A 12206-nucleotide genomic window follows, 5' to 3' on the forward strand; every position below is an offset into this window, starting at 1 on the left:
CAGCGTTTAGCCAGGATCGCGCAGCTCTGCCCCGCTGTCACCAGGACGCGCCACGCATCGGTCGCTGTTTTCCGCTGACGGAAATAGAAACACTGCAAGCTCACACCACCCGAGACGGCGTGCGTGGCCCACGGCCGAGGCCGGAGACCTCGCGTCGCCGCCGGAAACGCTCCAAACCCCGCGGCGGGTCACGGGCGCCCACGGCGCCGCAGAGGACAACCACGTCAGTCTCTGCTGCGTCCGTGCCTGGCCCGGGAAGTCTCGAGCTCCGCCAACTCATCGGTCCCCGCGCCATCGCCTTGCCGTGTTCCGGGCGAGCACGCGCGGCAGGGATGGCTAGGCAGCTACGGCCGCTGCTGGAACTGGAAGCGGACGCTTGCTTCCTCTGCGCCACCGCCGGCCCGTGAGCCCCCGGGCGTTGGCCGCTTGCGCGCGCGTCCTCGGCTCCACGCCAGGTGCCCGCCCCCCGCAGCCGGCGCGGCCAACACCTGGCGCCCATCCCGCCCGTCCATACCTGCATGCATCCGTCCCGCGTGCGGTTCGCTTGCTTGCGGAGACGCGACCGTGATTAGCGTTGACAAATCGTGCTTGCTGGCTGGCTCGTGCCTCCACGATCCGACAACTGTGCGAAGTATTTTGAGAAGCCGTAGTAATTCTAACATCACTCTGGTGGCCTGGAAGTCAAGATGCAATTTCAAAACAACTTTACCATCAAACCTGAGGAGAAGCGCAAAACAGCTTACGAGGAGAAAAAAATGATTTCTCCCCTCTCTTCAAGCATTAAGTGATCATAAAATTACTTATATTACTATTGAGAAGTCATTTTACTAAATATTTTGCAAAACGGCTTCAGCTCCACTAGAGAAATCGCTCCACCAAAGGAGCTAGAGCTAAAGCTCTACCAAATGGGATCTTAGTTGTGTTTTAGGGCCTATTTGGGAGCACTTCACTTCACCAAAAATCACTTCACTCCACCAACTCCAAAAAAATCGCATCCAAACGTGTTCAGCTCCAGCAATTCCGGCTCCAGGAAAAACGTGGAGCAGGGGGGTAGATCCACGTTTTTGGTGGAGTACCTCAAGGGGTGCTCCAAAAATCCCCTTTACAGACCTCCTCGTGGAGTTGGTGGGTATTTACCCACCACTGCCACTCGTTATACAACGTAACGGTTCGCGAAATAAAAAAGGCTCCCGTCACGTCGGCCGGCCATGCCTGCCGCGCCGCTCCCGCCCGTCGCGCCCTGCGTCGCCCGGCGCCGCCACCCGCCGCGCCGCCCGCCGCCGCTCCTTACCCGCTGCACCCCGCGCCGCCCGCCTCCGCGCGTCGCTCGCCCCTGCCCGCCGCGCGCCGCTCGCCTCGCCCCACGCCCCGCGCCGCCCACCCTCACCCGCCGCGGCCTGCCGCGCGCCGCCCGCCGCCCGCCTGCCCGCCGGTCCTGCGCGGCCTGCCTGCTCGAATGAAGAAAATCGATCCCAACCAGCAAAGGAGAAGAAGGGAGAAGTAAAGGACACTGACAAGTGGGACCCATTCACATGGGTATAATGGACTTTACACAGCAAGATCTTCTATTTCCGGAGCTAGATCTATGCATTTTGCCAAACATGTGGAGAGCTCTGGTATTTTTTTGGAGTTGGTGGAGTGGAGCTGCAATGTGGTGGAGTTGGTGAAGTGGAGCTCAAAAATTTAGAGTGGAGTACTCCCAAACACCCCTTTAGAGTCCGGTTGTAACAAACTTGAGGGAGATGCACAGGAGATAGGCTCGATTAGTTTTAAAGATAGATTTCACCATGTATCGCAAGTTGTATTTAAACACCGAGTTTGATCGAGTATATTTGTTGGCATCCGTCCTGTATAAACGTGCAACCTTGGTGAGCTAAGCAACCACGTTTCCTCAATTTTACAAGATCACTGTGCACTGCGCTAGCGTGCTTCACTGAGCACTGTGCTAGCGTGCTTCACTTCACCTTCGCTCCAGCCGTGACGCTTTCTCTATAAAAGGGAACGTGAGCAGTGTGCACAGCCCGTCACGGGCCATCGCTCGAGCCGGCGCAATGGCCACCACCACCGCTGCCAACGTTCGCGTCCTCCTACTGCTCCTCGCCGCCGTCCTCCTGCCGGCCTCGCTGGCGTGGAGCAACTGCCCCCCGCCGTCGCCTGGCGGTGGCGGTGGCGGGCACGGCCCCGGCCGCCCGGGGTACCCGGCGCCCGGCAGCGGCTCCCCGACGTGGCCTTCCCCCGGCTCCGGCGGCTCAGGCGGCGGCCACGGCGGCTCGCCACCCCACCACGGCAAGCCACCCAAGCACCACGGCAAGCCGCCGTCCAGGTGCCCGCCCTGCAACCCGCCGTACACTCCTCCGACGCCCCGGCCGTCCCCGCCCTACGTGCCGCCGTACACCCCTCCGACGCCGCGGCCGTCGCCGCCCTACGTCCCGCCGTACACCCCTCCGACGCCCCGGCCGTCCCCGCCCTACGTCCCCCCGTACACCCCGCCGACGCCGCGGCCGTCGCCGCCCTACGTGCCTCCGTACACTCCTCCGACGCCGCGGCCGTCTCCGCCCTACGTGCCGCCGTACGTCCCTCCTACGCCGCCCTACGTCCCACCGTACGTGCCGCCGACGCCACCCTACGTCCCGCCGTCGCCGCCGTACGTGCCCCCGACGCCGCCGGCGGGTCGGACGTGCCCGATCGACGCGCTGAAGCTGAACGCGTGCGTGGACGTGCTGAGCGGGCTGATCCACCTGGTGATCGGGCAGGAGGCGAGGTCCAAGTGCTGCCCGCTGGTGCAGGGGATCGCGGACCTGGACGCGGCGCTCTGCCTCTGCACCACCATCCGCGCCCGCCTGCTCAACATCAACATCTACCTCCCCGTCGCGCTCGAGCTGCTCATCACCTGCGGCAAGCACGCGCCGCCGGGGTTCAAGTGCCCGCCGCTCTACGACTGATCGATGACGAGAGGGGTCGTCGAGGAGATCGATCTCGCTCCCCAGCTAGCTACATACATATGGCGCCGCCTGAGCTCGCCGGCATGCGTGGTGGCTGGGATCATGCGCCGCAGGCGGCGGCTGCCAGCGTGTCGAGGATTTGTGTCGTCATAATTACTTTGGTGTTCTTGAGTGTGATGTGCTTATATTATCATCAGATGGAGAACTTTCTCGGTCTCCTCCTGAGTGTGTGGGTTAATCAGTCGTCGATGCGTGTATCATGTCGCTCGATCTTGTCTAGCTTCTGGCGACACGCAGCGGCAAGTATTGGGTTCGTTTTCAGAAACTGCTTGGTTCATTTCCATAGCTTTATGATTATGCTTCATTCTGTTACTAGCTTTGGCTGCGAATTTGAGACGGACGACTTGCATGATTGGCACAATAAGATCCAAGCGTGACCGGTCACACTGACCATAGCACATCGATTTCTGTTAAAAAAGGTTCTAACTAGTATTGATACTAATCCAAGTTTACACGTGGAGTGCATTTAAAATCTTACATAAACAACTTATTATCAGCAGCAATTCCTTGAGGTATCTTTTTTTTTTAGAGAAACTCCTTGAGGTATCTTAGATAAACAACTTATCAACTGCAAATTCCTGAGGTGACAGACATGCTGTTCTTCTTCAGAAACTACTTTTAATGGCTGGTTCGGTTCATCTCCTCTTCAATCCTTTCCAACTCCTTTTTAAATCCTGATCAAACCGATCCAATCCTCTTCAGTCCCCAGTAAACCAAATAAGCCCTAACATAACCGCTGATGCGATTTTGTTCTTGGAAAATATTAGAGTTCTATTTGTAAAGATCTTGACAGGATACTGATATCTAGTGCATGTTTAGGCACTCTTTCAGAATTTTTCCAATGAACCATCTTTCTTCTAGACGAAACTCGACCGAAACTCCGAAAGGCCCCAGACAGAAAGTTGACCGTGGGCCTCGACGTTGGGCTCTGCGAGTTTAGTGTTGGACCGAAACGACGATTCCTTTTCTCGACAAAGCCCACGCAGACAGAGAGAGAGAGAACATCAGAGAGGCCCACTAGGCCCGCCAACTAGACGGCCAGCGCTTGCAATTCCCTCCCATTCATCGGGCCCGTCCGGCCCGTTTGTACCGTATCGTGGTGGGGAGACTCCCCCGCGGGGGTTCGGATTCGGGACTCCAACAACCGCCTCCGCCTCTTTTCTCCGTAAAACTCCATCGTTCCCTACTTAGGCTAGGGTACAGATATTCAAACGGACGGTCCGACACTACGCCACCACGGGCCATACCAACGGCCTTAGGCTCCGCTAGGCCCGACCAACTTCGTGCCGGGCTAGACCCGGCACTACACCACCACAGTGCCGGGCCATGCCCGCCCACGCGTTGCACCAACGGCTCGGGCATGACCCACGAGCCCATTTCGTGCTCTACCAACCCGGCTGGCATGGCTAGCCCGATAAGACCCGTGCCAGCCCAGGCATGGTAGAGAAGTCGCTGCCGCCAGGATCTGTGGAGGAGAGGAGAGGGGGAGCACAAGTGGCTACGCCGGCCTCTGCTACCGCCTACTAGCGGTCGAGGGGAGGAAGATAGGGAGGCCACCGGAAGCCCAGGGAGGGATGAGGGACGGAGGGAGGTGGAGCCATGGTGTGGAGGTCAGAGGGAGGATGGGGAGCGGCTCCACCGTGAAGGAGGGATGAGTAAATAAGGATAGGAGAAGTGAAGAAGTTAACGGATCTTTTCAGACCGGCCACCTAAAATCGTGTTGGGCCAGGCTGCCCGTTGTACTGGGGTGGCAGCCCACACTTGGCACGAGCTACTGGATTGGACCGGCACGGGCACGAAGGCTGCCATGCCGGGCTGGGCTTGGACCGGCTAAAACTAGGCTTTTGGGCGGGCTGCCAGGCCGCGTACCATCTGGACATCTATAGGCCAGAGCCAGGCGAGCGAGTGAGAGAGAAGGGGATCGGGGATTGGATCCATGGATTCGTGGGCGACGGGATTGGTGGGATGTGCTGCGGAGTGGGCGGCGCCGGCGTTGGACAGCTCCGGCTGCAGAACCGCAGCTTCCGCTGCCGGGAGGGGCGCAAGCTCAAGGGACGCATCAGCAAGGCACCTCCATCGCCTCCTTCCTTCCGCTGCGCACAGAAGGGTACGCACGTAGACTCCCCTCTCCTGCGCAACATAACTAAGCAAGCTCCAGTAATGAAGAGTAGTAGAGGTCTCGATCGATCGACAATGAACTGCAAACAGAAGCATGCATTTTACTTTCTTTTCTTTCCTTACGCATGTCAGCACGTTGAAGACCTAACTTGTCAATCAAATTAAAATCCCTCCATTTGTATTATATTTGATGCAGAGAGGGTGACGCCTTCCTCATCAAGACTGTCCAAGATGCTTTCTGCCGCCACTGATGAGTGATGACCGATGACATGCCGCATATGCATGCAGGGTGGCGAGTATGATGTTGTGAAGCCCCTGCTGCAAGAGCATGTTATCTTCAGGGGCCAGGTGTGGTGTGTTTCCACCTCAACTTCTGGGCTCGCAGCCGCAGCACCAACAAAATCAAGCGCTTCTTCGCTGAGGTGCACTACCAGCGAGGCAGCGACAGCCATCCTCAGAAACCCTGACCCAACTCCCATCGTCGAAGCATGCACAATCATCGGTATGTACAAATAATGCTGAGTTCCTTTTAATTTCTTCCTTCTGAACTGCAGTGCTTTGATGTTAAACAACAATGTTAGTGGAGCGATTTGATGTTAATGTTGGTTCAAATGCTTGCAGAGAAGAGCCTCTTTCCCAGTACAGGACGGGATGCGCATTTTGTCCTGCCAGTTTCGACATCTTGCACCCCAAGGGGTGCCGCAAATTTGTTTGTGGGAACGACAAGGACCGGGTAGGACAGCGTCTCGTGAAGTGTAGACATATGAACCTTGACTTGTGAAGTGTAGGACAATGATAATAAACCTGCATCCTGGGATCATATAACCCCTCTGTTTGAAATTGTATGTTATTTTGACTTTTCTAGATATTTTTATACATCTAGACATACATTATATATAGATGCATAGTAAAAAATTATACATCTAGAAATGCCAAAACGACCTACAATTTGGGATGGAGTAGAAAGTAGGGCTTGCGCATAAGCAATCTTGACAAATGTAAGATTTTCTTTTTTGACTTGCTCAACAACATGTGCTACGTTTATGTATTGGGTGAATTTCTAGTGTTGACAATGCGCATTTGTGAACTATGGCGTTGTCTTCGTAGGCCGGTTCTTCGTTATTAACAAAAACAATATCGATGTGGATAGACGTGCAGGTCTTTTTAGGTGCAAAGCCATGAGCATCGGCCATTCCTGTGTGTTTCAAGCGGTGCAAAAAAAGAACACCGGCCACCAAGTAAACTTAGGAGTGGTACCAGAAATGCTCTGTCTGGGTGTTATGATTTTCTGTTGAGACCGTAATACTGGAGTGTAGTTTTCAAAGTTTCAGAAATGCAAACTCACCCATATATGATCAGGCGTGGGGATAGCCTCTTCTTTGTTTTGTTCCAATGATTTTTAAGGAGCTTTTATACTGAAAAATCAGGTGTGGCCCCAGACAAAAAGTTGACCGTGGGCCTAGTAGTTGGGCTCTGGTAGTTGAATGCTCAAACGGACCGAAATTGTCTCTTCTTGTCAGATAGGCCCATAAGGACACCAACTCGACCCAGTAGACAGGTCGGCCCACCAGAGCCCCCTCTTCCCGCTCCCTCTTCTTCCTTCTCCCGTACGACTCCTCTCGAATTCGAATCCAGAAGACCAGAACGTACGAGTACGACGGCTTTCAAGCCTCAACGGTCAGACGGCCGCATCCGGCACCGGCATCCTCGTCACCTCATCAGCATCTTCTCCTGCAAGGAAGAAACGGGGATGTAAATGCTGCGCGCTCACGTGACTCGTGGCAGTCCGGTGTCCGGACCAGCCAATCATACGGCGTCAGAGCCACCAGCGTAGGAGCCCGCAAAAAAGTCTACGCCTCCGTCTCAAACCACCGCAGGACTGTAGGAGCCCGCAAAAGCTTGCACAGCACGCTCCTCGATTCCCGCCCGCCGCTCGCGCACGCGCCCGCCGCCGTCACACTGGCACCGTGGACCCACCTGCCGGCCCGGCCTGTCCCCGCGTGACACCTCATAACCATCGCGGGCGGTCGGACTCTCTCACACGTTCACTGACACGTGGAGCCAGAGAGTCTGAACAGACCTGCGGCCCCACACGTCGGCCTCTTGGGCTCTTGCCCTGGCGGGCGCGCCTCCCACCGACCCCGCCCCGCGCTCCCACGACGGCGACGCCAAAAAAACCGCGCGGGAAACAGCCCCACGCCTCGCGCGCGCGAAACCCAAACATTTTCTTCTCCACCGCAGAAAAAAAGAGAAAGGATTCCTCCGCCCTCCCCGCTCAATTGCTCCTCGCATCTTCCGCGCCCGGCAGGCATTTAAATCTCCCCCAAACCCTGCCCCTCTCTCCTCATCCACCGTCCCCTTCCGACCTCCCTTCCTTTCCTCGCCTCAAACTCAGAGCTTGGCGGCGGCGGCGCGGGTGTGCGCGCACCAGGTGTTCGACGGAAGTCCGCGACCGGCGGGGTGGGCACGAAGGGCGGCGGCAACATGTACGTGGTGAAGCGGGACGGGCGGCAGGAGACGGTGCACTTCGACAAGATCACGGCACGCCTCAAGAAGCTCAGCTACGGCCTCAGCCAGGAGCACTGCGACCCCGTTCTCGTCGCGCAGAAGGTCTGCGCGGGGGTCTACAAGGGCGTCACCACCAGCCAGCTCGACGAGCTCGCCGCCGAGACCGCCGCGGCCATGACCGCGTCCCACCCGGACTACGCCTCGGTGAGAAATCCCACCGCGAAAAAAAAAAATCCTCCCCTTGGGTTTCCTTTCTTCCTGTCTGTGGTCGTTGTCCTGACGTGGGGATTCGGTTGCCCCCCTTTCTCTGCCTGTTCGTGGTTCGTGAAGCTGGCGGCGAGGATTGCTGTGTCGAACCTGCACAAGAACACCAAGAAGTCCTTCTCGGAGACGTAAGTAGCGGCTGATTTTGGCTTGATTTCATCCATTCGTAGCGGCAGGAGGAAGGCTGGATTCGTGGATTGGGTTGTGAGTTGACTTGTGACTGTCGTGGATGCAGGATTAAGGACATGTACATGCACTTCAACGAGAGATCTGGGCTGATGGCCCCTCTGGTCGCTGAGGATGTTTATGAAATCATCATGAAGGTGAGATTCTGACTGTCCCTGACACATTTCTGACATGACACCTGTGTAGATAGTGTTGGTCTGTTTCTGGTGGTTAAATTTACTGTTCCATTGATTTCTTTTTGGAAAGGATATTTATCTTATCCACTAAATCTGTTGTTCTTTGCACTGTCCTTGATGTAAATTGTCCCTCACATGGCTTCTGTATCGTCACATTTCAGAATGCTGCTCGCTTGGACAGTGAGATAATTTACGACAGGGATTTTGATTATGACTACTTTGGCTTCAAGACTCTGGAGAGGTCTTACCTCTTGAAGCTTGGGGGAAAGGTTGTCGAAAGGCCACAACACATGCTAATGAGGGTTTCAGTGGGGATACACAAGGAAGACATTGAGTCTGCCATCAAGACCTACCATCTTATGTCTCAGCGCTGGTTTACACATGCCTCACCGACGCTTTTCAATGCTGGCACACCGAGGCCCCAAGTACTGTCCTTGTTTGCCTTCAGATGATTACAAATGTGGGTTGTGATATTGTTCATTAACTGTTATATGTTTTCTATGATGCAGTTAAGCAGCTGTTTCCTTATCTGCATGAAAGATGACAGCATTGAGGGAATTTACGATACTCTGAAGGAATGTGCTGTCATTAGCAAATCAGCTGGAGGAATTGGTGTCTCAGTTCACAATATTCGTGCTACTGGAAGTTACATTCGAGGAACAAATGGAACGTCTAATGGAATCGTTCCTATGTTACGTGTATTCAACGATACTGCTCGTTATGTTGATCAAGGTGGTGGCAAAAGAAAAGGTATGTTCTGTCATTTCTCAATTCTAATTTCACTGTATTCACAAATTCTTATGAGCTTCTAAACCTCAGGTGCATTTGCTGTGTACTTGGAGCCCTGGCATGCTGATATTTTTGAGTTCCTTGATCTGAGAAAGAACCACGGAAAGGTAATATCTCTACCATTGGTATTTAATCACGTCTGTGTATGAAAACAATAAGCCATCATCAACTTCTGCAATAATTGCAACATTAAATTGACTTTATATATTTTGATTCCGTCATAGTCTACTGCTATCTTGTTTCCGTCACCTAAAGTTGATTCTTTACTTGTGTCAAGAGACCTCAAAGATGGTTGTTCAAGTCTTAGTTTTTTGTTCAAGCTAATGTCTTATAGATACCGAATATTTTAGTTTCCTAACTGTGGTTAAGGAATACGTGCACATGTTTTGTCTGCTATTTAAGTCCTTAATAATACTTACTCCATTCCTTCTAAATTCATAATCCCCTGCACAGTTCTAAAAAGACTTGTTATCCTGAATGATAATTTAATAGGAGGAACATCGTGCAAGGGATCTTTTCTATGCATTATGGGTTCCTGATCTATTCATGCAAAGGGTCCAGAATAACGGAGAATGGTCATTGTTTTGCCCTAATGAAGCTCCAGGGTTGGCTGATTGCTGGGGTGATGAGTTTGAGAATTTGTACAAGAAATATGAAAGAGAAGTAAGCTGGAAATTCTATTTCTATATGTTGTATATTGAAATGAGAGCATACTTTAGTAACCTTACTTTCTGGTTTCAGGGCAAGGCAAAGAAAGTTGTTCCAGCACAGACCCTCTGGTTTGATATTTTGAAGGCACAGATAGAAACTGGTACACCATATATGCTTTACAAGGTATGTTTTTGGCAACTATCAACCATACAGATAGGTGTTCCTGAATCCTGCTTCTGGATTTGTAATTCTTTTGGCAAATTTTGCCAGCTTTTACTATCAGGCTCTAAGCATTTTTTGTTCTGGTTATTAACTGTATGCAGGATACGTGCAATAGGAAGAGTAACCAGCAGAATCTGGGCACAATTAAATCATCAAACTTGTGCACTGAGATAATTGAGTTCACAAGCCCTACTGAAACTGCTGTTTGCAACCTTGCATCTATTGCTTTACCACGCTTCGTAAGGGAAAAGGTATATCTTGTCAGTGATTCAGCTGAATTCAATCATGAAGGTTGTATTCTGATGTGCTGTATGATAAACTTTTTTCACAGGGTGTTCCTCTGGAGTCCCATCCATCTAAGCTGGTGGGCAGCACTGATTCGAAAAATAGATATTTTGACTTTGAGAAGCTAGCTGAGGTTTGTTCACACCCTATTTGTCCTAGGTCCTCAATTCTCACCTATGTTAAAACAAATGTTCTGATACATTGTTGATATGCCAGGTTACCTCAACTGTTACTTACAATCTCAACAAAATTATTGATATTAATTACTATCCTGTTGAGACCGCAAAGAGATCAAATATGCGGCACAGGCCCATTGGCATAGGTGTTCAAGGCTTGGCAGATACTTTCATATTACTTGGCATGCCATTCGATTCACCTGAGGTACTTACCCCTAGCTCTGCACTGGCACTTTATCTCTCTGTACTTAGCTGGTATGTAACAAATAATATATTTTCCAGGCTCAGCAGTTGAATAAGGATATTTTTGAAACAATTTACTATCATGCTCTGAAAGCTTCTGCTGAACTTGCTGCTAAAGAAGGTCCTTATGAAACATATGAAGGCAGCCCTGTCAGCAAGGTTTTCTTCTCATAATTCACTGTTTCAATTATTGTACTGTAACGTTTTGTAATTCTTATCTTAAAATTCTATGCATTGACCTTAAATATTAATCAAATACTGTCTACCCCTCTTTCTTTGTAGGGTGTTCTCCAACCTGACATGTGGAATGTAGTCCCATCTAACAGATGGGACTGGCCATCTCTAAGGGAAACTATTTCTAAAGTTGGGATCAGAAACTCTCTTCTTGTCGCTCCAATGCCCACTGCTTCCACTAGTCAGATTCTTGGCAACAATGAGTGCTTTGAACCCTACACATCTAACATATACAGTCGACGGGTTCTAAGGTCTGGAAATATACTCTTTTGAGTGCTTGCATTCTGATCTACTTGTGCATACGATTGATGTTTCTGTTTTTCTTCCAGCGGGGAGTTTGTAGTGGTTAACAAACATCTTCTTCATGACCTGACCGAAATGGGTGTTTGGACCCCTACTCTGAAAAATCAGATAATATATGATGATGGTTCTGTCCAAAAGATGACAGAAATCCCAGATGATCTTAAAGCAATCTACAAGTAACGTGGTTCAACCTTTATATCATCATTTTCTACCAAATGCAGTTACTGTTAGAGTGTCTAAAAGTTTGTGTGCAATTACTGCATCAGGACTGTCTGGGAGATCAAGCAGAAAACTTTGGTTGATATGGCAGTTGACCGTGGATGCTATATTGACCAGAGCCAGAGCCTCAATGTCCATATGGAGCAAGCCAACTTTGGGAAGCTAACATCGCTGCACTTCCATGCTTGGTCCAAGGTATTTAGCCTCGAATCATTGAATCAATTGTTTATCTTCAAGCATTTTGTACTTAGCCTATATTGATGATTTATTTAACCTTGTTCGATGTCAGGGCCTGAAAACTGGGATGTACTATCTACGCACACGAGCAGCTGCCGACGCGATCAAGTTTACTGTCGATACCACACTTCTGAAGGAGAACGGGGTATATATCCTGTCCCTTATCCTGTATATGTTCTATACAATCGTTTCCCAAAAACTTGCTGAAACACAACTCATCACGAAATCACATATATGCAGGTGCCTAATGGCAAGCCTGCAGAGGAAGATGTGGAAGCCAAGATGGCACAGATGGTCTGTTCTCTGAACAACCGTGAAGAGTGCCTGGCGTGCGGAAGCTAGATGCATCCGCGCTGCACTTTCTTGTTCATGACCACAACACTATACAACCGGCTGATGATTGGAGTTCAATAACCAGAACGAAGTCTGTGATGTAGGTTGAGTTGAAAATTCCCAGACTGGGAAAGTGGGAATGCCTTGGTCCCTTAATACTGCTACCTCTGGCTTGTGTTGCACTACTGAAATATTTGGGCTGATGCTCATGTATATATATAATCTACTACTGTCAATGTTTATTGATGTGTGTTATTGCA

The 12206-nt window shown here is 51.3% G+C and overlaps 2 protein-coding genes across 2 annotated transcripts; both read left to right on the top strand.

The window, feature by feature from the left end:
- The first annotated feature begins 1983 nt into the window (after nucleotides 1-1983).
- On the top strand, nucleotides 1984-3314 carry LOC117853050 (uncharacterized). Its single transcript, XM_034735407.2, has one exon. It carries the CDS (start codon nucleotides 2052-2054, stop codon nucleotides 2940-2942), a length of 891 nt encoding a protein of 296 aa, XP_034591298.1. The 5' UTR covers nucleotides 1984-2051; the 3' UTR covers nucleotides 2943-3314.
- Nucleotides 3315-7321: 4007 nt separating this feature from the next.
- On the top strand, nucleotides 7322-12206 carry LOC117853118 (ribonucleoside-diphosphate reductase large subunit). Its single transcript, XM_034735485.2, has 17 exons — nucleotides 7322-7832; nucleotides 7959-8020; nucleotides 8128-8215; nucleotides 8416-8679; nucleotides 8764-9004; nucleotides 9074-9150; nucleotides 9536-9706; nucleotides 9785-9877; nucleotides 10018-10167; nucleotides 10248-10334; nucleotides 10418-10582; nucleotides 10660-10779; nucleotides 10903-11105; nucleotides 11184-11333; nucleotides 11424-11571; nucleotides 11666-11758; nucleotides 11854-12206. The coding sequence occupies exons 1-17, from the start codon at nucleotides 7605-7607 to the stop codon at nucleotides 11953-11955; spliced, it is 2442 nt and encodes an 813-aa protein (XP_034591376.1). The 5' UTR covers nucleotides 7322-7604; the 3' UTR covers nucleotides 11956-12206.

This window comes from Setaria viridis, chromosome 4 (assembly GCF_005286985.2).
Source record: "Setaria viridis chromosome 4, Setaria_viridis_v4.0, whole genome shotgun sequence".
Taxonomy (NCBI): Eukaryota; Viridiplantae; Streptophyta; class Magnoliopsida; order Poales; family Poaceae; genus Setaria; species Setaria viridis.